This window comes from Papio anubis, unplaced genomic scaffold (assembly GCF_008728515.1).
Source record: "Papio anubis isolate 15944 unplaced genomic scaffold, Panubis1.0 scaffold247, whole genome shotgun sequence".
Taxonomy (NCBI): domain Eukaryota; kingdom Metazoa; phylum Chordata; class Mammalia; order Primates; family Cercopithecidae; genus Papio; species Papio anubis.
In genome coordinates this window covers 76,153-103,218 of record NW_022162534.1, presented here as the reverse complement: position 1 = coordinate 103,218, position 27,066 = coordinate 76,153, and the positions used below count along the sequence as shown (strand labels likewise).

At 46.1% G+C, this 27,066-nt stretch overlaps 1 protein-coding gene across 10 annotated transcripts in view; it reads right to left on the bottom strand.

Annotated features, from left to right (window-relative positions):
* Nucleotides 1-487: 487 nt before the first annotated feature.
* LOC116272891 (serine/threonine-protein kinase 36) overlaps nucleotides 488-27,066 on the bottom strand; it is a 31,297-nt gene continuing 4,718 nt past the window's right edge. For 8 of the 10 annotated variants that reach the window (XM_031661780.1, XM_031661772.1, XM_031661776.1 and 5 more), the window contains exons 7-27: nucleotides 24,571-24,664; nucleotides 24,102-24,271; nucleotides 23,751-23,938; nucleotides 23,122-23,221; nucleotides 19,060-19,203; nucleotides 14,503-14,682; nucleotides 13,427-13,524; nucleotides 12,802-12,907; nucleotides 11,058-11,208; nucleotides 10,641-10,768; nucleotides 10,005-10,109; nucleotides 9,528-9,626; nucleotides 9,353-9,441; nucleotides 9,009-9,072; nucleotides 8,710-8,820; nucleotides 6,921-6,995; nucleotides 6,312-6,486; nucleotides 5,919-6,066; nucleotides 5,530-5,677; nucleotides 4,190-4,936; nucleotides 488-1,346 (exon numbers count right to left, since the gene is read on the bottom strand). In XM_031661780.1, coding sequence (XP_031517640.1) covers nucleotides 1,203-1,346; nucleotides 4,190-4,936; nucleotides 5,530-5,677; nucleotides 5,919-6,066; nucleotides 6,312-6,486; nucleotides 6,921-6,995; nucleotides 8,710-8,820; nucleotides 9,009-9,072; nucleotides 9,353-9,441; nucleotides 9,528-9,626; nucleotides 10,005-10,109; nucleotides 10,641-10,768; nucleotides 11,058-11,208; nucleotides 12,802-12,907; nucleotides 13,427-13,524; nucleotides 14,503-14,682; nucleotides 19,060-19,203; nucleotides 23,122-23,221; nucleotides 23,751-23,938; nucleotides 24,102-24,271; nucleotides 24,571-24,664 — 3,264 coding nt within the window. In that variant the 3' untranslated portion in view covers nucleotides 488-1,202. The remainder of the gene's footprint in view (nucleotides 1,347-4,189; nucleotides 4,937-5,529; nucleotides 5,678-5,918; nucleotides 6,067-6,311; nucleotides 6,487-6,920; nucleotides 6,996-8,709; nucleotides 8,821-9,008; nucleotides 9,073-9,352; nucleotides 9,442-9,527; nucleotides 9,627-10,004; nucleotides 10,110-10,640; nucleotides 10,769-11,057; nucleotides 11,209-12,801; nucleotides 12,908-13,426; nucleotides 13,525-14,502; nucleotides 14,683-19,059; nucleotides 19,204-23,121; nucleotides 23,222-23,750; nucleotides 23,939-24,101; nucleotides 24,272-24,570; nucleotides 24,665-27,066) is intronic. The other 2 variants (XM_031661781.1, XM_031661782.1) reach the window with 2 other exon arrangements.

Here is a 27,066-nt window from a genome sequence, read left to right as displayed (position 1 = left end):
CACAGTGGACAATGAAGAAGAGGGTTAAACAAAATTTCTTATAAAAATAAGGGCACTTTACTTGTCTTTCATTTCTAAAACAACTGGAATTTAAGGAAGGACAGAAAGGAGTCTCATTTTATGGATGGAGAAATCAAGGCCCTGGAAGCTTGTTCTAAGCCATCCAATGAGTTAAGGTTTTCCAATGCTTCCAATTAGATTATAATTCTAACAGGTCTGACTAAAAGTCCTTTCTGGTAAATTGCACAATCTTTATAATAGCTACCCTTCTAAAGCAGCTTGGATTCCCTACACATTAGAACTCCACTAAATATTAAAATTAGTCACTAAGTCTGAGCAACCTAATTTACCGCTCTGTTTAATCCTACCCTTTCCTATTTCAGCTCCACTGGCCTTGACTTGAAAGTAAGTAACCAAATATAATTCATTTAGGAAGGAGGAAATTGGAAGGCAAGAAATGATATAAATAAGCTGCCAGACCAGGATCTTGTGTGAACAGGACACCAGCACTTCCAACAACACCACATAGAAGCTAAAAGAGGGGTTGAGCCTCCCAACCCTTGTCCTGGGAGCTTCAAGTATGGTGAGGCATAATTTTTATTAAAAGAGTTTACAAACAGAACTATTAAACACACACACACACACACACACACACACACCCCAAAAAAAATACACTCTCCACACCCACCCACAGATAGGAATGTTGGCTAAGGGCTAAGGAATCCCTCAATAACTGGGACTGATGGCATTAATCCCCACAGCCTAGAGCTGAGACAGGCTCTGTCTTCATCACTGTCCTGGGGCCAGCAAGTCTAAGGCAAAAACCTGCTGGGAGGATTAAAGGAGCTCCAGAAAGGAAGAGATCTTTCAGGTTGAGGTTTCTGCCTAAGGTCCATGAGGAAGGTCCCTAGAGTTAAAGGCACATTATTGGAGAAAAGGCCCCTGGATGTAGAGAAGAAAGGACTCTTCTCTGGCACCAACAGCAATAAAATTTACTGGTTGAAAACATCCTGAATCTGGGAGAAGGAAGAAGCTTTATATATAAATCTCTTCTAGTCTCTTGTTCTCAGTTGAGTTGGCAGCCTGTCTCTTTTCTAGTCTCTTTAGCTCTCAGTTGAGTTGGTGGCTTGTGTAGTAGAATAAGGAAGAGTTGACAATAGCAGGGCAACCAAAGTTGGAGGCTGGACCACAGGAATCTGGAATCACATGCTATGGGTTGGCCTCAGGAGGTGAATGAGTTTCCTGCAGTGTTTGGCAGAGGCAGGCCTAGGACTGCTATGTGGCAGTGACTGATTCCCCAGAGAGAGCAAGGCTAGTTTCTCACTGGCACCCAGGGACACCAGTACCTGTAGGATAGAGAACAGATGATAGAACAGAACATGAGGCTCAGAAATGGTGGTGTCTGGGGCAGGTGCAGAGGACTTTCATTTACCCAGAAATTCCCACTTGAGAAGAGGAAGAAAAAGGAAATGGGCTCTTGAGGACTTGGAATAGACTGAATGGGAGAGGAGAAACCTTGGATATAGGAATCATCAGGACCAGAAGTCTACTTCCATTCTCTTTGGTTATAGACCATGAAACCAAGGCACTAAGGGATACATATACATGTCCCCAGGAAGACTTGATGAATGCAGCAGTAACTCACAGTAAGCCAAAAGGTCTAATTCCGAGCCTTCAATGCAGACCAGTGGGTTCTAACCTCATTACCAACAAGAATCCCATTAATTATTTTCCCCATGGATTGAACAAGATTCCTATAGGATCTTCACCATCAGCCAGGCAAAGTGGCTCATGCCTGTAATCCCACACTTTGGGAGGCTGAGGCGGGGGGATCATGAGGTCAGGACATCGAGACCATCCTGGCTATCACGGTGAAACACCATCTCTACTAAAAAAAAAACAAAAACAAAAAAAACAAAAAATTAGCCGGGCATGGTGGCAGGTGCCTGTAGTCCCAGCTACTCGGGTGGCTGAGGCAGGAGAATGGCGTGAACCCGGGAGATGGAGCTTGCAGTGAGCCGAGATCGTGCCACTGCACTCCAGCCTGGGCGACAGAGCAAGACTCTGTCTCAAAAAAAAAAAGAAAAAAAGATCTTCACCATCCTCTCAAATTTCTGTTCTGCATGAACTTCCCAATGCTACCACTTTGAGATGTCATAATTTGTATTACCATATGTAGATATGTGTGATTTCCAATGGGCTTTTTTTTTTTTTTTAAAGACAGAGTCTCGCTATGTCACCCAGACTGGAGTGCAGAGGCATCATCTCAGCTCACTGCAATCTCCTCCTCCCAGGTTCAAGCGATTCTCTTGCCTCAGCCTCCCGAGAAGCTGGGATTACAGGCACCTGCCACCATACCCAGCTAATTTGTGTATTTTCAGTAGAGACAGGGTTTCACTATGTTGGCCAGGCTGGTCTCAAACTCCTGACCTCAAGTAATCTGCCCATCTCCATCTCCCAAAGTGCTGGGATTACAGGCAAGATCCACAGAGCCTGGCCTACTGGGCTCTTTATATACTGAAAATTGTAGTCAGGCAGGGTGGCTCACACCTGTATTCCCAACACTTTGGGAGGCTGAGGCAGGTGTTCGAGGAGGTCAGGAGTTCGAGATCAGCCTGGCCAACATGGTGAAACCTTGTCTCCATTAAAAACGCAAAAATTAGCCAGGTAAGGTGCGTGCCTATAATCCCAGCTACTTGGGAGGCTGAGACAGGAGAATTGCTTGAACCTGGGAGGTAGAGGTTGCAGTGAGCCAACATCGTGCCATTGTACTCCAGCCTGGGCGACAGAGCGAGACGCCATCTTAAAAATAAATAAGTAGGCTGAGCGCAGTAGCTCACACCTGTAATCCCAGCACTTTGGGAGGCCAAGGAGGGCGGATCATGAAGTCAGGAGATCAAGACCATCCTGGCTAACATGGTGAAACCCTGTCTCTACTAAAAAAATACAAAAAATTAGCCGGGCGTGGTGGTGGGCGCCTGTAGTCCCAGTTACTCGGGAGGCTGAGGCAGGAGAATTGCATGAACCCAGGAGGCGGAGCTTGCAGTGAGCCGAGATTGCGCCACCGCACTCCAGCCTGGGAGACAGAGAGAGACTCCGTCTCAAAAAAAAAAAAAAGTAAATAAATATATAATAAAAATACAAAAATTAGCTGGGCATGGTGACAGGCACCTATAGTCCCAGCTACTCAGTGGAGGCTGAGGCACAAGACTCGCCTGAACCTGGGAGGTAAAGGCTACAGTGAGCTGAGATTGCACCACTGCAATCTGACCTGGGATACATAGTGCGATTCAGTCAAAAAAAAAAAAAAAAAAAAAAAAAAGAGCAGTTCACACCTGTAATCCCAGCACTCTGGGAGGCCAAGGCAGGTGGATCACATGAGGTTGGGAGTTTGAGACCAGCCTGACCAACATGGAGAAACCCTGTCTCCACTAAAAATACAAAATTAACCAGGTGTGGTGGCACATGCCTGTAATCCCAGCTACTCCGGAGGCTGAGGCAGGAAAATTGCTTGAACCTGGGAGGTGGAAGTTGCGGTGAGCCAAGATCACGCCATTGCATTCCATCCTGGGCAATAAGAGTGAAACTCTGTCTCAGAAAAAAAAAGAAAAAAGAAAAAAGAAAATTGCGCAGAAGAGGCAGGATAAAGTAGTGGTTAAGAGAATGGGGTCTAGACTCAGACTTCTGAGTTCAAAAGCCCAATCCTACACACTGTCCTTGTAACTTGGACAAGTTATTAAATTATTTGTACCTCAGTTTTGTCATCTGCAAAATTAGGATGGTAATAGTTTAAACCAGAAAATAAAGGTAAAATGCTTAGCATCGTGCTTTTCTCATGGTAAGTCTAAAAAAAAAGTCAGCACCTTCGTGGCACACAGAGTAAAACTACTCTATCTCAGCATCTCTTAGTCTTCCCTCATCTCCCTCCTGCACAGCTCTAGAAGAGATCAACTGTGGTCCTTGAGATCTCAGACATTTCCCAGCCCACTGGAGCCCTCTTCTAGCTCTCTTCCCTTCTCTAAGGCTGGAGATGGTAATTGGAAAACTCACTCCAAGACACTGTCCCTGGGAGAAACACGGCATAAGTTTCTGGATGTCCTGATTCCAATTCCTTACAGATGATCTCAGATAAATGTTGTGAACTATAGGGGCCCTGATCATCATGGTTCATAAGCACTGTAGGGTATACCTGATGGATGCCAGGCTCCTGTTGCAGGCTCCGGAGGGCAATGAGGGCGGCCTCCTTCACATTTGGCTGGGGGTCTCCACATGCCATCTCTAGGAGTCGCTGGGGTACTTGGCACTGTAACAGCTCCTCTTCCAACCCTTCAGGTCCCAAGTTGCCCAGAGCTGATGCAACATTGCGCCGGATACCAGCCTGAGGATCTCCAAGCAGCTGGGTCATACTGGGCACTGCAACTGCCAGGGCAGGTCCCAGAGGACCAGCCTGATAGGTTGCATTGCCCACAGCAAAGCTGGCACTGCACCGCACAACAGGATCCTTGTCTCCAAGCCCAAGCAGCAGAAGGCTGAGCAGTCCAGACTGGCTCTGCAGTGCCCCACGCAGGGCCATGCTGTGTTGGAGCAAGTGTCCCAGGAGCCTATAAGTGTGTGCCCGCACAGAATTCTCTGGGTGGCCCAGGAAGCTGCGCAGGGGCCGATAAGATTCATCAGAGCCAGCCAGAAGCTCTTGGATAAAGGACAAGTAGCTGGGAGACAGGACCCTGGCAGTATGGGCCAGCAGGGAGAGAAGGTCAGAGGTCAGCAGTGGCTGGTCACTCAGGAGGGCAACTGAGAGAAACGAGACAATGGTTCTAGGGGAGGCAGCCACTGTGTTCACAAACTGATTGAGAGAGGTGGGATCCGTGAGCGCCAGGCGTGTGAGGAGGCTGATGGGCAGCTCCACTTGCGTCAACGGAAGATGGTAGCAGCAGACCTGACAGAACAGGAGGTAAAACGATTCAGGGAGAGGGAGAGTAAATGCAGCTAGAAAGAAGCCCAAAACCTGGGAGAGACAAAAGCCAAGCTATGGTGAGAAATGCCACAGAGAGCTGGAAGTCCCGCCCCACAGCACTCCACATGAGATACGATGTGGAGCCTGAGAGAGCAGGTTCTTTCCAAGATCATTCCTTACTTTGCAAGGACTCGGTCTCTGCCTTCAAAGACCCACTGTGAAAAAACAAAAAGAAACACCAAAAGAACAAAGACCCACTGTGCAATGCCAAGAATTGCCAGAAACATGATTTCTGGCCAAGGAGCTGAGTCTTCAGTGCCTAGAGTAGGATGTTCTCCCCAGTAAGCACCAACAGAACCAGGTGACGGACTGATGGAGAGAAGGAGGCACCAACCCAGCTTCCACCACGTGCCTCTGCATAGGCCTGAGTACTGTCTCCATGCCAACTTTTGAGTCAAGCCAGCTGCTCCACACTTACAGGGGCCTAGAAGAGCTCTGGAGCTGCTGGGAAGTAAATTAGAGGATATAAGGTTGGCTATCTTCCTCTCCCACCTTCATGCTAGCTGCCCAAGTACCTGCAGCAGATGGGCTGCAACTTCTGAGTCCCTGAGGTCGGCCAAGATATCTATAAGGAGGTCAGCATCCACGTCCAGCGCAAAGGGGAAGCAAAGGAGCTGGCAGACAGAGAGCACCACGACAGGGAGAAACTCAGACCCATGAGGCCTAAGGAGAGGAATGTCGAAGAGACTTGGTCTTGTTCACTTAACTTTTATCATTCCTCCCTCCCTCCTCCAATTCCTTTGCCCAGCTCCTGTTCTACAATCTCAGCCAGTACTTAGGTTTCCAGCCTAAACCTGATCTCATCTTTCTTGCTTCATAGCTCAATCTGTCAGTAACTTCTTTCCTGCCTTCTCTCTCCCTCCCCATTGCTGACTCTGTGGCTCTTCTTCTAGCTCAAACTCACGCGTGGCGCAGTTGATTCAGGAAGCTGGGGCAAAGCAGATGCTTCAGGATGGACATGAGGATACTTCCATGCTGGGACAGGCAGCTCAGGCATAACTGGGGCTCCTGGGTAAAGGTGGCCATGGCCAGGCTCAGCAGGGCTGCCATGCCTGGGAACACCAAAAATAGAGACCCAATGGAACAGGCAAGAGGCCCAGATACCCCTGCTTCCCCACAGTTCCCAGGGCTACACCTATTCAGTCCCTTCCCCATCTTAGAGCAGCTCTAGTGCAGACACCGCTTCCTGTCTCCAGGCAAAAGCAAAAAAAAGAAACCTCTGTGGGTTAACCCAGTTCTGGGCTGCCTCCTCTTGGAAATCAATGCACTCCCAAAAAGGATACTGATAGAAAGATACCCTGGGGAGAAATCAGTGTCCAGTCTGGCTCTGGGCTTGGTGGATTGGATAGCAAAAGCTCCCCTTCCTGTGCAGATGCCTCCTTGGGGAGCCTCAGGACCATGGAGAAGCGGTGCCACAAAACGGTCCACATTTCTGAACTGGCCACATCCCTGATTAGGCCAGCCTTCCCCTGCTAGAGATAAAAGTGAAAGAGGGCCGGGGGAAAGACAGAAGTCAGGAGTTCGAATGCTTTTATTCATTCCTGTCCCTGACTTACAAGGAAAGGAAATCCCAGAAATAATTCCTTCCGCTTTTCCACCTAGTATTTCCCGGTTGTCTTATTTCACTTTGTCAAACCTTAACCCTCTGACTTCACAACTCATGTGTATGTCTGCTGAAACCCAGGGAATTCATTTTATCCCCTACTGGATCCCAGGGGATGCAGCAAATGGTTTCCTTCAAAGGGTCGGTACTGAGGGCAGGCAGGGAAGTTCCAAGGCTATCACAGGCACAGTAGCTTGAGAGGGGAGGCTGTGGGTTGCTTCTTCATTCCTCTGGTCCAGAGGCTCCCCAAAATGCCCAGTTCCTCTCCCTTTACTTCCCATCCATCCCAAGATGCATCTGTACCTCAGTGAGGAGCTGCAACAGAAGGATGAGGAGACCATCATAGAATCCACAACTACCTGGTGGAGTCAACCGAACCTGTCAGAGAGAAACAAGAAGAATGCAGGTGCCTAAGAGGAATGGGGTGGCCGTTAAACCAAGGCAGGTCAGTGACGGTGCCATGGAGGGAACAGATTTGAGAGTCAACCGGAAGGTAGAATATATGGGGTCTGGGGGAACCATTTGGATAGGGGAATAATGGGGAAGACAGAACAGTCACTGATGACTCCCAAAGTTCTGACTTAGACTCCTGGAGGATTGTTAGTGCTATCACTAGTGATACAACCTGTCTGAAGGCTAACTTAGTCTAGAAAAAGCAGATTAATACTATTACATCGGTGTGTCTATCTTTCAAGTGTGTTGTGGGATAACATGTGAAAATGTTTTATAAATTATAAAGAATTCAGCCGGCGTCGTAGCTCACACCTGTTATCCCAGCACTTTGGGAGGCCGAGGCGGGTGGATCACGAAGTCAGGAGTTCAAGACCAGCCTGGCCGACACAGTGAAATGCCGTCTCTACTAAAAATACAAAAATTAGCTGGGCATGGAGGCGCGCACCTGTTGTCCCAGCTACTCAGGAGGCTGAGGCAGAAGAACTGCTTGAACCCAGGAGGCAGAGGTTGCAGTGAGCCGAGATTATGCCACTGCACTCCAGCTTGGCAACAGAGTGAGACTCCGTCTCAAAAACAAACAAACAAAAAAAGAATTCTACATATATAACGGATGACAGGCCGGGCACAGTGGGTCATGCCTATAATCCCAGCACTTCAGGAGGCGGAGGCGGGTGGATCACTTGAGATCAGGAGTTCGAGATCAGCCTGGCCAACATGGTGAAACCCCATCTCTACTAAAAGTACAAAAAAAATGAGCCAGGCATGGTGGTATATACCTGTAATCCCAGCACTTTGGGAGGCTGAGGCGGGTGGATCACATGAGGTCAGGAGCTCGAGACCAGCCTGACCAACCTGGAGAAACCTTGTCTCTACTAAAAATACAAAAATTAGCTGGGCATGGTGGTGTGTGCCTGTAATCCCACCTACTCGGGAGGCTGAGGCAGGAGAATCACTTGAATCCAGGAGGCAGAGGTTGTGGTGAGCCAAGATCGCACCATCGCACTCCAGCCTGGGCAACAAGAGCGAAACTCCATCTCAAAAAAAAAAAAAGGATGACAATAATTTGATTATAAAGTCTATCCTTCTTTTTACAAAATGAAGGAAAGATGAGTTCCAAAGGGTCTAAAAATGAAAGGAAAAAAAGTCCTGGGAAATGAGAAAGCAGAAAGAAGCCTACATAATGGACTGATTTCCTGAAGAATTCACAGGATGTCAGCCACCTTTTCCATCTGTTAAGAAGAACAAGTGGGAAAAGCAGAGTGGAAGCTGTAGTCAGAGGTGAAGAAATTATGCATTAGGAAGGACTCTGCCAAGAGCATGAGCTTCTGGAGGAGGAGAATGAAGCAGGCAGGGTTATCACACTACTCAGAAAACCCAGGTTAGTCACCCTTCCTCTTCCCTTCCCTCCCTCACTCTCTAGAAGCCCTGCATATTAAAAAGAAATCTAAAGTCCGGATCAATCTGGGTTCAGAGGGGCCTATTATCTGGCAACAAATCTAGAAAAGGAAGGGCTCCTTGATTCCTTTTCCATTCCTCAGTTTACTCCATGCTTGCTACCATTTCAGTCTTTTCCCCTTGAATGCAGTCCTAGTGTCTGACTCAGAGAAAACATGCCTGTGCCCTCCCTGGGGGGCCTCACCTCTGCAGGGGCAGACAAGGCATGTGTGGCTGCAGCCATCCATTCCATGGGCTGGAGGTCAAAGGTCACCCCTTGCTGACCAAGCTGTCCCAATAGACAGGCTGCTGCACTCTGTGGGAGAGGTAGAAGAGGAGGAAGAATGTCCAAATCTAAATGGCATTCAGAACAGGCAGAGAGGATTTATGTCTCTGCCAAAAGAATGCCTCCAGAAACATGCAAATTGGATAGTGACTCCCCAACTTCCACAAGGGGTAGATGCTAGGGTGAAAAGGGGAGAAGGGTGAAGGTTAAAAACTTACCACAAGAGAGACGACATGCGAATGAGTAAAGAGAGTAGCAACGTCACTGCCTAGCTTCTCCATTCTGGAATAAAGAGATACATCAAGGGATGCAGCAGTATTAAAGGAGGTTGGCAAGCGGCCTCCCCTCTCCCTTGCATGACGTTCTTCACCTAGGCTGCATGTCTACCTCCAAGGCACAAAGTTGATGGGAGTCTAGGTCTGTTCTTTGTAGAGAAAGCTTCACACTCTCTATCCCAATTCCTCCTAAGGATAGGCTGTAGGGTACCATTCTCCATATTCTTTGTGAGGGTTAGCTATGTGGCTAGAAGACTTCTGTGGAGACACCCTACTTTATGACTTACCCACAAGGCAGGTTTTGGAGCCGAAAGACAAGAAGGGAGAGGAAGTAGAGTGTCACTTCAGTAGACTCTTCCCAATCTACTACCTTTACCTACAAAGGAAACCTAAGATATCAGAACAATCTCTGGTTGAGACAGTGGGGCCGCCAGGGGAAGCCCACCTGTGCTGCTGGCTTACCTTGCCCTGAACCAACACAAACAGGGATTCCAAGGCCAGGGGCTCCTGCCCTAGAAGACGGCACAGGCGCTCACTGACAAGGCAGCAGGAGTACAGAACCTGAGAGAGAGGGAAGGAGTCTGGCAGTGAGGCAGAGCAGGCCCTGGGATCCAAGATTGAAGGCTCAGCTGAAACACCAGCCAGCCCCTCAAAAGATCTGGTACCCACACTTGGGAGTGTGAGAGAACCCCCTTCTGCCTCTTGCTGTGAGAGAGTGAGACAGGGACCGTTCTCGGTTCTGCTGATGACTGGCTAACAGTGGGGTCCTCTCAGTTGAACAGATTTAAAAGCAGAAAGGGGTCTTCCAAGGGGTTCTCTCAATTGGTCTCTCTCAGTCTCTCTCTCTCTTAGTCCTCCTCTCTTGATCTGTCTCTCTGTTTCTCTCTCTGTACTGGGAGTTAAAAATAAAGCTGTGATGCCAGGAGTTAAGAGAATTACCTTGAGAAGGTGCAGGCACAGGATGGGATGCTGCAGGCCAGAGATGAGGGATGGCCTGAGCTGGCTGCTGTCTTCAGTTAGCTGATTTGCCAAATGCCAACAGACCTATAGAGACGTACCTGAAGGCTCAATCCTATCCACATTATTACAACCCTATCCCTCTCATATGTCCAAAATGATCAGGACTCTCAGTTTCTTCCTAGTCACTCTTCCCACCATTCACCAGAAACCTCAGACCCCATTTTATTCCCAGTCTTCATTACCAACAGAGAACCAAAAGTCATGGCATAGTTTGGCCCCAGTGTAGCCAGGTACAGAGGAAAGGATTACTGACCAACAGGGATCAGGAAAGCTGAATCCTCAGTCCTTGAGGAAGCATCAATGGAGGCTTCAGATCAGCTGCCCCACCACCTGGGCAGTTTATCACTGTGCTCTCTCCCTCACCAACTGGCCATGGGCTCTGGGATTCTGGCTATATCACGTTCTACAAATGGCCCAGGGTGGGAGCATCTGTTTCTGGAAGTACTAAAGGAGGGGCTTAAAAGCTTGTTTTTCTGTCTTTCTGAAAAACTGGGGCTAGCCTCCCCAACTCCTCTGGCAGAAGGGATGAGAGGAACAAGCAATTGTAGCTCGGACCTGCTCCTTGGCATCCCAGCAGTCGGGCAGTCCCACAGGAGCAGTGCATACGGCTGCGAGGGCAGAGGAAATGGCTCCAGGTAGATCCTCACTCTGCTCTCGCAGCGGCTGGCTCACTTGTGGGGCTCCTATGGAGAAAAGCAAAGAGTGACTCCAAAGGCCTGAGGCTCTTGCCCTAGACAATAGCACCAGTACTCACTGATATGGCAGCAGGAGTAGGGAACCTAAGGGAGTGGGAAGAATGCAGGATGAAGTCTGTTTGTTTCCCTCAGATCCCCATTCATCCTCTCAGTTCACAGTTATTTACTGAGCACCTACTAAATGCCAGGCGCTATCTAGGTGATGGCACTAGAAAGAGCAGAACCTGAACTATGCAACAAAGAAGTCAAGAGAACCTCCCTTCCCCACTCAGGTTACCTGGGGGAGTGTGGACAGGGAGCTGTGGAACTGTCAAGCCATGAAGGAGCCCATCCAAGACAACCTGCTGTGTCGTCAGCAAGCTGGAGTAAAAGGCTTTGGAGATGGCCTGGCTGTTCCCATCCATGGCTTCACACAGGACAGTAAAGCACTAAAGGAGACAAGTGCAGAGGTAGCATCAGGGCATCAGAAGACTGGGCTTAGTGTAAAAAACAAGAAACCCTGAGGATCTGAGGAAAGAGGACAAAAACCCAAGCAAACACGTGTCTAATTTTAAGCATTCTTCACACCAAAAATGCATTATAACTGCCTTCATTCATGCTTCAAGGACAATAATTTTAGGTGTCAATCCTTCTATTCTCTGATCAGCTGCTCCCTAGATGATGTTTCTCAAAGTGTTTTTTATAGACTGTGAGTATGAGAATTCCTAGCGGTCAGGTGCAATGGCTCATGCCTGTAATCCCAACAGGGGATTGGGAGGCTGAAGCAGGTGGATCGCTTGAGCTCAGAAGTTTGAGACCAACCTGGGCAACATGGCAAAACCTATCTCTACTAAAAATACAAAACAAAAATAGCCAGGCCTGGTGGAGTGCACCCATAGTCTCAGCTACTTGGGAGGCTGAGGTGGGAGTATTGCTTGAGCCCGGAGGGTGGAGGTTGCAGTGAGTCAAGATCATGCCACTGCACTCTAGCCTGGGTGGCAGAGAGAGACCCTGTCTCAAAAAAAGAAAAGAAAAGAAAAGAAAAGAAGAAATCCTAGGGATTCCTGGGTCCCTCCCAACTCAGTCCTATTGATTCAGAATTTCAGGAGGTAATTATTCCAACTCCCCATTCTATTCATAGCACATGACATGAGAAGTGCTGGCCAATAACATGAGTCACTGCTGGCCAAAATTTAGGTTAGACAGTAAAAGCTTTCTGACTTGAAAGGGTGAGGGATATTAAAACAGGAAAACAGGATCTCAAGTTTGAGTGAATGCTAGCTTTAGGCAGGAAGTAGTCCAGATTTATGTTCCCAATTACCAGTTTTAACAATGACCAGGCAATTATTTACTTCCTTACACATACATGTTCCTCTCTATCTCCTCTGAGGTTAATCAGAATACAGCTACTTTCTCATTCAATCCTCCATTCTCCTGTCCCTTACCTCCAGGGTCTAGGGAAAAGAACTGAATAGTTTACTAATCCTCAGGACAAACAAGGTTAGACAATACTAGATGATCTGCAAGTCTTTTCAAGAAGAAGTAGTTCTTTTTGTGGTGCCCTGAAATATGCCAAACTGCTTAAAGCCTCTGGGCCTTTATATATGTTACTCCTTCTGTATAGAATTTCTACTTTGTGCCTCATTTACGTGGCAAACTGCAATGTATTCTTCAGATGCTAGCAGAGATGATTTCCTTCTTCGAGATTTCTTCTATGATGCTCCAAATAGTGTTAACTGCATCTTCTTCAGTGGTTAACTGCATCTTCTTCATAAAATACAGTGGTGCTCCTGTATTATATGCAAAGTTCCAATGTACTTTTCACTGTTGTCCCTAATCCCTTTACCTCTCCCCTATTAAATTATCCCTAGTCCCTTGAAGGCAGGCACTTTTTCTTACTCACATGGCATATGGCATGGTGAGAATTCAACAAATGTTTGTTGGATTAACTTGATCTGACCCTACATAGTCGTAAGAAAGGGGATGGGAGAAACACGGGGAAAGATAGGAGATACAGAAATCTGGAAGTGGGAGCAGATTACCATGAGGCTGTCCCTCCGCAAAGTCTGCTCAGAGTCATCTGGTTGGGCCAGAAGTTTCCCCAACAGGTCCAGAAAGAGGTTGGCAGCTTCCTGAAATACCTGTAGGCTGGGGGTGGAAAATGAGCCCATGATTTCTTACCTCTCTACTAAAAGCCTGGATGTGGTGAATCGGTCAGTTCTGGGCAGGTAGGAGAATCTCTGCAAAGGGACCCATCAGAACGTTCTCCCTTCTCCCTTGCCACACACACACACATACACACACACACACACACACACACACAGACACCCTCCAAGCCCCTTCTTTGACATTTTATCTAGGTTATTCACATATTTTTTTTTCTTTCTTTCTTTAATCCACTTGGCTTCCTGGAACATGTTATTTACATCTTGACCTTTCCATTTTAGGACCATGGTGACTGCTGACTCTTAGAACCTGTAAGTCTTGAGGCCAAGTTGGAGCTGTCTTAGGGTCCTTAAAAGGACTATGAGTGGCCACTCAGCTGATTCCTAAACCTGTAACAAATCACAGCTTCTTCATATTTGGCCTGTTCCTAAATGGGAAGGGCACATGGGGTAGAAAGAGAAGCCAAACTTGCCAACAGTGCAAAAGCACCTCTTATCCTACCTGTCACCTGTCTGGCTCCTCTCCAGATTGAAGGTACAGGCAAAGTAGGCCTGAATCACAGCCATCAGGTCCCGTAAGAAAGTCCCATACCAAGATTGCTGCCCAGGAAAAGGAGAAGAGAGGAAGGGCAATGTGGAGGATGGAAACAAAGAATAGAAAAAACAGTAGAAAGGGTCTATAGAGACCCAGTCAAGTTGATCAAACAGAAACGGACAGAAGAGAAGTATAGGCAGAGAGAGAGTTCTAGGGGTAACAGAGAATCTGCCAATGGGCTGTAAACAGCCTGGATTAAATGTGTCTTGTTTGGCCTGAATAGCACTTTGGAGTATAGGAGGTTCTATTTTTCAAAAATCTTTTTCTCTAAATTCCTTAAAACCACCCAAGATTAATACTCATTAACAAAGTGCAGCTTTCCAGCTGCCTCAGCCTAGGCCCTATTAAGTATTTACACTGACTCTGAAATATTCCCCATCCTCTCAGCCCAGCTACAGTAGGACACAGAAGGGGGAAGTAGAGGTTTGGCCCCAAACACACTGAGTCTCTGTCCCAGCTCTTCCACTTGTTATCTCTGTGACCGTTTACAAATTAGTAACTGTGTATGAGTTATCTTTGAATTTTAGTACTCTGCTCTGTAAGATCAGGTCAATGAAGCCTAGGATCTAACATCTCAAAACACAGTGCTCTAAATATTTAAAAATTACACATAAAAATTTGGGTTTCTACCTTTTCTTAGAAAACTAGAAGATCTGGCAATACCAGGCCCATATTTCCCTGTGGCAACAATGGGCTGGAGGCTGAGGAAAGGATGCCTCTACTCTGTTTAGAGTAGGCATGTGAACTCTAGTTCATCATATTCCCCACTACTCATATAGTCACATGCATAGCCTACTTCACAGCTGACATTATCTGCCTGGCCCCAGAAGGCATTAGAGTTTGCAATTAATAGTTTATTAACTAGAAAGAAGAGGAAAGAAAATAAAAGGCAGTCAGACCAAAGACAGATGGCAATCTGAATGAGATAAATCCAAGAAAAAGAACCTCTGTGAGTCTTCAGAGGCTCCTGTCTTGGTGCTTACCTGCTGGAGGCTGTTGCTCTCCTGACTGTGCCTGAGTAGACTGAGCGGCAGCCCAGGAAGCCCTGCCTCCCGGCAGAAGGAATACAAGGCAACAGAGTCACTGCAGCTGGAGAGAAGACTGCTTAGGACCCGGAATGCAGGCAGGATGTGGGAAGCACCCTCCAGGATGCCTTTCAGGATCTGGGTGACATGAGGGAAAGAAGCAATGATTGATATTTTCAGAAGTAAAAGAAGGAGAGCTACATATACCAAGTATCCCCAAGGAGCTGGCAAAGCAGACCAAATGCTTGCATTCCTTTCTTTGCAAGTCTGAAACACAGAGAAGAAAAGCAGGGAAACGGGGACTATACCAGGGAAGAAGACAATAGATGGTCAGGTTACCTGACACAGAACACCAGTGACCAGGGGGTAGGGGCCTCTCCTCAGGATCTCTGTCACACTAAGTGCCATTCCCATCTGCTCCCTCCCTTCTCCAGCCCTTTACCTTAAAAACAAAAAACATGTGCACTGCACATGCTTCTGAAAATTCAAAACAATGCATATAAAACAATATTATTCAACCATAAAAAGACAAAACAACATTATTCAACTCTAGATCAGGGTTGACAAACTATGACTCACAGATCAAATGTAGCCTAACACTTATTTGTATACAGCCTGCATGCTACGGATAGTATTATATTTTTATTATTTATTTATTTATTTTTCTTTTTTTTTTTTTTTTTTTTTGAGACGGAGTCTCGCTCTGTTGCCCAGGCTGGAGTGCTGTGGCCGGATCTCAGCTCACTGCAAGCTCCGCCTCCCGGGTTCCCGCCATTCTCCTGTCTCAGCCTCCCGAGTAGCTGGGACTACAGGCGCCCGCCACCTCGCCCGGCTAGTTTTTTGTATTTTTTAGTAGAGACGGGGTTTCACCGTGTTAGCCAGGATGGTCTCGATCTCCTGACCTCGTGATCCGCCCGTCTCGGCCTCCCAAAGTGCTGGGATTACAGGCTTGAGCCACCGCGCCCGGCCCTTATTTATTTATTTTTCGAGACAGAGTTTCACTCTTGTCCTCCAGGCTGGAGTGTAATGGCATGATCTTGTCTCACTGCAACCTCCGCCTCCTGGGTTCAAGCAATTCTTCTGCCTCAGCCTCCCAAGTAGCTGGGATTACAGATGCCCACCACCACACCTAGCTAACTTTTGTATTTTTCGTAGAGATGCGATTTCACCATGTTGGCCAGGCTGGCCTCAAACTCCTGACCTCAAGTGATCTGCCCATCTTGGCTTCCCAAAGTGCTAGGATTCTAGGCGTGAGCCACCATGCCTGGCCAGTATTATATTTTTAAATGGTTATTCTTCAAAAGAAGAACATTTACACCAAGTATTTTATAATATGCCATTAGCTTTTCTAAATGATGGCATTTGCTCATTTAATATTTACAATAACTGTGAAATAAATAGAATTAGCCATTTTATAGATGAAGAAACTGAAGCTTCTACATAGGTCAAAGAAGCAGTCAAAGATCACACAGCTAATGAGTAGTGCAGCTGGAATTCCACCAGAGGGAGTCTTATCCCTAAAGGCAGAGCTTTCAGTCCGACTCCCCACACTGCAAGTTATCCAACACTAGGAAGAAAACCTGTTAGTGCCAAAAGACAAGTGCAAAGTGCCAAGCCAATTCAATAAGGAAAGGAGAGTTCTTTTCAACAAATGGTGCCAGGACAATCATATATCCACATGCAAAACCGATCAACTTAGATCCTTTCCTCACATTATACGCAAAAATTAGCTCAAGATGGGTCAAAAACCTAAATGTAAGAGCTAAAACTATAAAACTTTTAGGAAAAGAGAAAATCTTTAAGACCTTGCATTTGGAAAAGATTTCGTATACACAACATCAAAAGCACGGACCACAAAGGGAAAAAACAGTAATTGAACTTAATCAAAATTCAACATTTTTTGCTTCAAAAGACACTCTTTTTTTTTTTTTTTTTTTTTGAGACGGAGTCTGGCTCTGTCGCCCGGGCTGGAGTGCAGTGGCCGGATCTCAGCTCACTGCAAGCTCCGCCTCCCAGGTTTACGCCATTCTCCTGCCTCAGCCTCCCGAGTAGCTGGGACTACAGGCGCCCGCCGCCTCGCCCGGCTAGTTTTTTGTATTTTTTAGTAGAGACGGGGTTTCACCGTGTTCGCCACGATGGTCTCGATCTCCTGACCTCGTGATCCGCCCATCTCGGCCTCCCAAAGTGCTGGGATTACAGGCTTGAGCCACCGCGCCCGGCCTAAAAGACACTCTTATGAGAAGGAATGAAAAGACAAACCACAGACTGGGAGAAAATATTTGCAAATCACCCATCTGATAAAGGTCTTATGTTGAGAATATACAAAGAAGTCTTATACAACTCAATAATACAAACAACCAAATTAAAAACTGAGCAAAAGACTTGAGATATTTCACAAAGAAAATATACAAATGGTGAATAAGCCACGAAAACATGTTCAACATTCATCATTAGTGGAATGTATATTAAAATAACAATGAGATACTACCTCACACTTACTAGAATGGCTACAGTAAAAAAGTTAGACAATAACAAGTGTTGACAAGGATGTGAAGAAACAAGAACCCTCATATAATACTGGTGGGAATGTAAAACAGTACAGCCACTTTGGAAAATAGTTCAGCAGTTTCTTAAAATGTTAAATATAAATTTACCATATGACCAGCAATTCTACTCCTATGTAGTTACCCAAGGAAAATAAAAACATATATCCAGGCCGGGCGCGGTGGCTCAAGCCTGTAATCCCAGCACTTTGGGAGGCCGAGATGGGCGGATTATGAGATCAGGAGATGGAGACCATCCTGGCTAACACGGTGAAACTCTGTCTCTACTAAAAAGTACAAAAAACTAGCCAGACATGGTGGCGGGCACCTGTAGTCCCAGCTACTCGGGAGGCTGAGGCAGGAGAATGGAGTAAACCCGATAGGCGGAGCTTGCAGTGAGCTGAGATCTGGCCACTGCACTCCAGCCTGGGTGACAGAGCGAGACTCCATCTCAAAAAAAAAAAAAAATATATCCATACATAGACTTGCTTGTGAATGTTCGTAGCAGAATTATTCATAAAAGCCAAAAAGTGGAAACAACCCCATACATCAATGTCTAATCAACTGGTGAGTAGATAAACAAAATGTGATATATCTATGTAACAGAATAATAACCAGCTATAAAAAGAGGAATGATGATTAACTAAATGGGGGCTGGGGGCAGTGGCTCACACCCATAATCCCAGCACTTTGGGAGGCCAAGGTGGGAGGATTATTTGAGCCCAGGAGTTCCAGACCAGCCTGGGCAACATGGTAAAACCTCATCTCTACAAAATATACAAAAAATTAGCTAAGTGTGGTGGTGCATGCCTGTAATCTCAGCTACTTGAGATGCTGAGACACGAGAATCCCTTGAACCAGGGAGGCGGAAGCTGAAGTGACCCGAGATCATGCCACTACACTCCAGCCTGGGTGACAGAGTAAGACCCCATCTCAAATATTAAAAAAAAAAAAAAAAAAAAAGATGCCGGGCGCAGTGGCTCATGCCTGTAATCCCAGCACTTTGGGAGGCCGAGGAGGGTGGATCACAAGGTCAGGAGTTCAAGACCAGCCTGGCCAAGATGGTGAAACCCCATCTCTACTAAAAATACAAAAAATTAGCCAGGCATGGTGGCACGAGCCTGTAATCCCAGCTATTCTGGAGGCTGAGGCAGAGAACTGCTTAAACCTCGGGGGACAGAGGTTGCAGTGAGCTGAGATCGTGCCACTGCACTCCAGCCTGGGCAACAGAGCGAGACTCTGTCTCAAAAAAAAACAAAAAAATGAAAATGGGTATGAGGGATTTTATTGAGGTGATAAAAATGTTCTAAAACTGAACTATGATAACAGTTTTAAAATTGGCGAATTTACTAAAAATCATTTATCATACATCAAAAAAGTATAAATCTTATACATAAATCATACCTGAATAAAGTGATACAGGGAACATAGTTTAGCGAGTACCCAGGAAGGAAAAGTACTGTGTTTCAGACGAGCAAAGTAAGGTTTTGCAGGAGGGAAGACTAACTTTGCACTAACTTTGAATGCTAATTAAGCAAAATGTCTTTCCCCACCCCCCTGCAAAATAACCTTATTCTTCTCACTAGTGTACCCATAGTACAAAATCTTGTATATGCAATTGTTAGTTATAATTTCATCAATAAAAAATTAGTGAAAATGTGTTTTCCCTCATTATGTAAGTACTTAACATAATATCCTCCATTTTTGCCTATTGGCTCACAATGCCTAAAATATTTATCATCGAAAAAGTCTGATCCCTGTTCTAGTAGGTATTCTTCCCTTCAGAAACAGAAACCCGAGGGCTGCTCTTTCTGTGTTACTAAATGAGGCTGGCAAACCTCCTCAAACTAAGCAGACAGATTGAAGAATTAGAAAAGGACACACTTTCTCTTTCTCCTGAAGTCAGCGTATTTCAACACTCCATCTGTGAAAATAGTCTTGATCCCATCCACAGTGTTTTTCTGCCCATTACCTGCCCTCCAGCCTCATGCAGCTGACTCTGGATGCGCTGGCAGAAGTCAGGATTGCACAGCAAGGTGAGAGGAGCCTTCAGTTGAATAGGCACAGACTCAGTGGTCTCCAGCAGGTGCTGCCACTCATTGTCACTGTCTGGTTCCTGAGGCAGAGGGGAGTGGAAGGGGTCAGGAGTAGTGTGTAAGTCTAAGGTAGTAGATCCCAACCAGTAGAAACCATGGGGAATCATGAAGTAACTGCAAGGAGCCAGGGACTGCTTTAGCACAGATGTAAATCTTCAGTCACCTGCTAAAAAAGGTACAGCTGGCAGTCCGTGAGGGGTCTTGAAGAGTCTCTTGGAGAACACTGGCATGTGTGCATAAAGACATACTTAGAAAGATGTCCACTGCAGCATGGTTTGTAATAATTTTAAAAAGGAAAATATTATAAAGTCAGTCTAAGGGAATAAGGGATTATAAAGTTATTCTAAGGGAATAAACCAGGGTCCATCCATATTGGAAAATACTATGAGGTTATTAAAAAGATTGTGAGGGCCGGGCGCGTGGCTCATGCCTATAAACCCACCACTTTGGGAGGCCGAGACTGGCAGATCACCTGAGCTCAGGAGTTCAAGTCCAATTAGCTGGGTATGGTGGCACACGCATGTAATCCCAGCTACTCAGGAGGCTGAGACAGGAGAATTGTTTGAACCCAGGAGACAGAGTTTGCAGTGAGCTGAGATGGCGCCACTGCACTCCAGCCTGGGTGACAGAGCGAGACTCCATCTCAGAAAAAAAAAAAAAGGGCCAGTGTGAGCAGTAGCTCACACCTGTAATCCCAGCACTTTGGGAGGCTGAGGCAGGCAGATCACCTGAGGTTGGGAGTTCGAGACCAGTCTGACCAACGTGGAAAAACCCTATCTCTACTAAAAATACAAAATTAGCTGGGTGTGGTGGTGGATGCCTGTAATCCCAGCTATTCCGGAGGCTGAGGCAGGATAATCACTTGAACCCAGGAGGCAGAGGTGGCAGTGAGCCAAGATCACGCCACTGCACTCCAGCCTGGGCAATAAGAGTGAAACTCCATCTCAAAGACAAAAAGATTGTGAGGCTGGGCATATTAGCTCATGCCTGTAATCCCAGCACTGGGAGGTCGAGGTAGGAGGACTGCTTGAGGCCAGGAGTTTGAGACCGGCCTAGGTAATATAGTAAGGCTCTGTCTCTTTAAAGAAATAATAATAATAAGCCCGGTGCAGTGGCTCATGCCTGTAATCCCAGCACTTTGGGAGGCCAAGGCAGGCAGATCACAAGGTCAGGAGTTCAAGACCAGCCCAACCAACATGGTGAAACCCTGTCTCTACTAAAAATACAAAAATTAGCAGGGCGTGGTGGTATGCGCCTGTATCCCAGCTACTCAGAAGGCTGAGGCAGGAGAATCACTAGAACCCGGGAGGCGGTGGTTGCAGTGAGTCGAGATTGTGCCACTGCACTGCAACCCGGGCGACAGAGCAAGACTCCGCTTAAAAAAAAAAAAGAAATAGCCGGGCATGGTGCCATACACCTGTAGTCTCAGCTACTCAGGAGGCTGAGATGGGAGAATTGCTTGACCCCATGAGTTCAAGGCTGTAGTGAGCCATGATTGCACCATTACATTCCACCCTGTTGTCCAGGTGACAGAATGAGACACTGTCTCAAATAAATAAATAAAAAGATTGTGGTACTGAGGATGTATCACTTATGTAGTATTCCTACAAAAATATATACAACCTGAATCTATTCATGAGGAAATAATCAATTTGAGGAATATTCTACAAAATAACTGACATGTACCTCAAAACTATCAGTCATTAAATACAAAGACAGACAAGAACTGTTCCAGATTCAAGGAGACTAAGGAGGCATAACAACTAAACACAATGTGTGGGCTGGGTGCAGTGGCTCACTGTAATCCCAGCACTTTGTGAGGCCGAGGGAGGTGGATCACTTGAGTCCAAGAGTTCGAGACCAGCCTGGACAATATGGCGAAAACTTCTCTCTAAAAAAAATACAAAAATTAGCCAGGCGTAGTGGCAGGTGCCTGTTAGTCCCAGCTTCTCAGAAGGCTGAGGCAGGAAAATTGCTTGAGCTCAGGAGTCGGAAGTTACAGTGAGGCGAGATCGCACCCATTGCACTCCACGCTGGCAACAGAATAAGATCCTGCTAAATAAATAAATAAACAAATAATGTAATGTGTGATACTGGATTGGATCGTGGAGCAGAAAAAAAATTTTCATAAAGCACATTACTGAAGCAATTAGCAAAATTTGAATAAGGATTATAGATTATTAATCTATCTTAATAGTATCATATCAATGTTAAATTTCTGACTTTCATAATTGTACTGTGGTAGTGTAAGTGAAGGATCTTGTTTTAGGAAATATGCACTAAAGTATTTAGGGGTAAAGGGGCATGTGTACAATTTACCCTAAAATGATTCAGAAAGATGCTATGTCCATAGGGAGAGAGAGAATGGTAAAGCAAAGTAGACAAAAGTTTTACAACTGATGAATTTGGGGTAAAAGTGTTGGGTGTGGTGGCTCAAGCTTGTAATCCCAGCACTTGGGAGGCTGAGGCAGGCAGATCAGCTAAGGTCAGGAGTTCGAGACCAGCCTAGCCAACATGGTGAAACCCCATCTCTATTCAAAATACAAAATTAGCTGGGCGTGATGGCACATGCCTGTAATTTCAGCTACTTGGGAGGCTGAGGCAAGAGAATTGCTTGAACCCAGGAGGCAGAGGTTGCAGTGAGCCAAGATCGTGCCGTTGCACTCCAGCCTGGGCAACAAGAGAAAAACTCCATCTCAAAAAAATAAAAAGTGTTGCTATGGTTGGAATGTTCTGTCCTCTCCAAAACTCACGTGTTAGAAACTTAATCCCCATTGCACCAGTGTTACGAGGCAGCGCCTAATCAGAAGTGTTTAGGTCACAAGGGCTCTGCCTTCAAGAATGGACTGATGCTATAAGAAGGCCTTGCAGGAGTGGGTTCATTCTCTTCTGCACTTCTGCAAAGTGAGGACACTGCATTCTTCCCCTCTAAAGGACTGGGCATTTGGGGCACCCTCCTGGAGACTATGACCCAATCTGCTGGTACCTTGATCTTGAACTTTCCAGACTCCAGAACTGTGAGAAATAAATTTCTGTTCTTTATAAATTACCCTGTCTTAGCCATTCTGTTATAGCAGCACAAAACAGACTAAGACAAGGGTATACACAGGAATTATTTGTGGTATTTTCAAAATTATTCTTTAAGTTTGAAATTATTTCAAAAAAAGGCAAAACTAAAAAAAAAACATATTAATAAAATATTGTAGACCGGGCACAGTGGCTCACGCCTGTAATCCCAGCACTTTGGGAGGCTGAGGCGGGCAGATCACCTGAGGTCAGGAGTTTGTGACTAGCCTGGCCAACATGGTGAAACCCTATCTCTATTAAACATACAAAAATTAGCCAGGTGTGGTGTTGGGTGCCTGTAATCCCAGCTACTTAGGAGGCTGAGGCAGGAGAATCGCTTGAACCCAGGAGGCGGAGGTTGCAATGAGCCAAGATTGCACCACTGCCCTCCAGCCTGGGCGACAGGGTGAGACTCTGTCTCGAAAAGAAAAAAAAAAAAAAGGATTATGGTAAAACTACATGCTCTGGTGTAGAAAGATCCCAGATTATACGGTGAAAGAGGTATGATGCAAAACAATACATATAATAAAACTCAGTAATGTAAAAATAGCAAACTATAAATGTCTATGTGTGCTTATGCATGTGTGTGAAATTACAGAAAGTTTGGAAGGAGACAGACTAAATTAATAACACTAGTCACCTTGGAGACTGACCCAGTGAGGACTTTCATTTTTACCTATGTGTTTCCATTTTAAATAATTATATTTTCAGATACTGTGCAATTAAAATCTATAAATGAATAATAAAGCAATACTTTTTAACACAAAGGGAGCTCACACTTACGGAGCTGGGAATCACTGTTCTAGAAAAACATCTACTAGACCCAACATCCCATGAAAGAGACAAAGTCAGTAAGAACCCCTAGGGCTCACCTCATTTTCCAGGTCCACGGCATCAGTGCCCCGCTGGCCCAGCACCTCCGGCCTCTCCTCTGGGAATGCTTGTCCACAATCTGGGGTGGTCCAGTTTTCCCTGCCAGAGGAAGCCAGGGAGTAGAATGGGTTCCAAACCTAGGAGTCTTAGGGTTCATTAACTTGTCCCTCTCTGTAGGCCCATGATAGGAATGAGAAAAAAGCCATATAGGATTGACTAGAGGAGACTTCTTTCTGGGATGTAGGATATGACCAGTACAGGATATGTTGACTACTACACAAATATCCTTAACTGTCTTCTTATTTTAAAGCTTATTCTCGAGTCTACTTTGCAGTTTTCACCTATGGCTCTCAACTCAAAACAATCTTCCCTCTTGGATGGAGATGATCCTTTCCCTTTCAGCCAACCTTTCAGTCAATGTACATAAAGAAGAGAAAGTCCCCAAGTTTCCTGATGAATCAGAAAAACATCTATAATTAGAATCCAAGAACCCAGGACTCAGACTCTCAAGGCTCTACCCATATTTAGGCAGTGGCTAGTGACAGGGACTATTTTGTATTTGCTTTGACTAGCATCAAAGATATGCAAGACACCTCACCCTATAAATACCTAGCTATACCCTTCTCACCGAGGTGCAGGTGGCGCCTCTCCAGTCTCTGACTCAACCCAGCTGCTCTTCATTCCTGAGGCTAAGATCCCGGCCAGGAGGCTTGATTCCTGAGGAGTGGCCCCGAGTCTGGGCAGAGGGGCTGTGCCAGGAGCCACCTTGCTGGTCTTGTCCTCTTGCTCAAGGGCAGGTCCTGTGTTCTGATGTTTCTATGGGAGGTAGGGGGCAATACTGGATCAGAGCTATTTGGTTGCCATAGGACAATATGAATGCTATTCATGGCCCTTCTCCAACCCTTAAAAGTCACCCTCCTCCTCTAACTCCCCAGTCACTAGCCTGGTCATTTCACATATTTTCGTCTGCCCTACACACCTTCTTCATGGCCTCCTCAGCCATGCGTTTATAGGCCTGAGTCAAGATGCGAGACTGATTACCCTTGGGGGCCAATCGATGGGCCTGTTCGTCCTTTAGGACCTGAAGTTCTGGGGGTAGGCGGCTGGTGAATGGAGTCCCCAAATCTGGACCTGCTGGCTCAGTTATTACTGCAGGGAGGGAAGAGGAGGAAGACATGATCATGGGGGCCGTAGTCCCTATGTCCACTTGGCCAGGGACAACTTCAGTGTCTCCAGGCTTCTGTGGAAGAAGATCATTTTGAAAAAGTGACAGAGAGAGAGTGGGGTTGCAAGGGAAGTGGCAAAGGTTAGGCAAAGGGCTAGGAAGAAAGTTCAACCTGGTGGAGGACAGAGGATACGTTAGATCTAGATGGTCAGGGAAGGGAAAGGGAAGTAGTCTGGAGGAAGTACTGGGAAGTACAAGAGCCCTGGGAACCCTGACAACTCACTGGTGACATGACCAGCAATAAAGGGGTGATGTAAGAGGTCTGGCCAGGACAGTCGCTGCCGGGGGTCTTTGGTGAGCAGTCCCTGCAGGAAGTTCTACAGAGAGAAAAAATAGTCCATCAGTCATTCTTTCCCTTCCCTTAAGTCTCTCTCTAACTTATCAGCAGAACTGGCAAACCAAGAATCCCATATCCATTCTCACAGCAGATAAGCTGCTCTTGATCATGCCCTCTGAAAACTTTGTTCAGGTCCCATTTTCCTGGCCGAAATCATGGACAGACCACTGTTTCACCTCCTAGGGCCAGGACCCTAAATCCTGCTCACAGACATTTTGTAACCCCAGAAGTAAAAACAAATTTTAATGCACCAACTTTGTAAAGAAGGGAGAAAAAACACTGGGAGAAAGAGATGTCACCTTCATAATGATCTTCAGACAGCAAACATTCAAAGAACTCCCAAACTATTCACGCTGCCCTCCCTTTGACGATGGTTTGTTTGTGGCTGGGTAGGAACAGATGCATTTTTGGTAAAAAGCACACTCACACGCACAAGTAATTGTGTGAAGGTGTGTTTGGGAGTACTCAAAAACAGAAATCTTTTTGCAAGTCTTCAGAGGTGGAGAGATAGGGAGACAGTCTCTGAAAAGGATATACCATAACAGAAATCTTTGGGGAAATCCTCAACTGGGCCTCAAATAGGAACAGAGGTACTAGTAGATTATGATCACTGTTCTAAAACAAAGTGATCTGTATAACTATGGATCTTGCTGGAGATACCTGCGTATCTGCCCATAGGGAGAATAAATATCCTATGCACACCTCCTCTAGTTAAGGTTCCTTCATTTAGATTATTCTTGACAATTATTTGGGCCCCCTCAACTCAACAGGGGAGGAATTTGTTGTTCCTTTTCATCTCAGATAAGGCAAAGCTGTAATGAGGTTTCACTCTGGCAGAAGACTGCATTTAAATTCCATTGAAGATCTATAATCTTGCCCCACATAAAATAAAAGAAGGTTGGGTGCAGTGGCTCATGCCTGTAATCCTAACTCTTTACAAATTGAGATAGGAAGATTGCTTGAGGCCAGACGTTTGAGACAAGCCTGGGCAACATGGTGAGACCCTGTCTCTAAAAAAATTTTTTTTAATTTAATTAATTAAAAAAGAAATAGAGGCCAGGCACAATGGCTCACGCCTGTAATCCCAGCACTTTAGGAGGCCAAGGTGGGCGGATCATGAGGTTGGGAGATTGAGACCATCCTGGCTAACATGGTGAAATCCCGTCTCTACTAAAAATTACAAAAAATTAGCCGGGTGTGGTGGTGGGCACCTGTAGTCCCAGCTTCTAGGGAGGCTGAGGCAGGAGAATGGCATGAACCCAGGAGGTAGAGCTTGCAGTGAGCTGAGATTGCACCATTGCACTCCAGTCTGGGCAATACAGCAAGACTCCATCTCAAAAAAAAAGAAATAGAAAAGAAGTCCAACTCCTCTCCAACTCTCTTCCCTCCTCCGGCCTACTGACTTAGTCACAATGAGTAGGCACCACCTCTATCATCTGCTCCTAATCACTGAACCAACTCCACCAGCTCTCACCATTCTGATAGCTTTAGACTGAAAGCTATGTAGACAACACCTAGAATGTGAACATTGCATCTGACAGGAAATAAGTGGAATAGATGGCATGCAAGAGGACCAGTATCTATCTCTGGTATCTTCCAATTACCTTTTCATTGTAATAAAGCATAGCCTGGCTCGAACTGGAGTTACCATTCTCAGGTTTGGCAAACTTTATAACACCCTCCCAGAATAAGACCCTGCAGTAGAAAAGCAAGGCTGCCTGGCCCAGCTCCGGCATTGATATGGTTTGGATTTGTGTCCCCATCCAAATCTCATGTTGAATTGTAATCCCCAATGTTGGAGGAGGGGCCTGGTAGGAGGTGACTGGATCGGGGGCAGGACTTCCCCCTTGCTGTTCTCATGACAGTGAGTGAATTTTCACGAGATCTGGCTGTTTAAAAGTATGTAGCACTGGCTGGGCATGGTGGCTCAAGCCTATGATCCCAGCACTTTAGGAGGCTGAAGCAGGCGGATCACTTGATGTTGGGAGTTCGATACCAGCTTGACCAACATGGAGAAACCCCGTCTCTACTAAAAATACAAAATTAGCTGGGCATGGTGGTGCATGCTTGTAATCCCAGCTACTTGGGAGGCTGAGGCAGGAGAATCACTAGAAACCAGGAAGCGGAGGTTGTGGTAAGCTGAGATCGCACCATTGCACTCCAGACTGGACAAGAGCAAAACTCTGTCTCGGGTGGGAGCGGTGGCTCATGCCTATAATCCCAGCACTTTGGGAGGCCAAGGCAGGCGAGTCACAAGGTCAGGAGATCGAGACCATCCTGACTAACACAGTGAAACCCTGTCTCTCCTAAAAAATGCAAAAAAATTAGCTGGTTGTGGTGGCGGGCACCTGTAATCCCAGCTACTTGGGAGGCTGAGGCAGG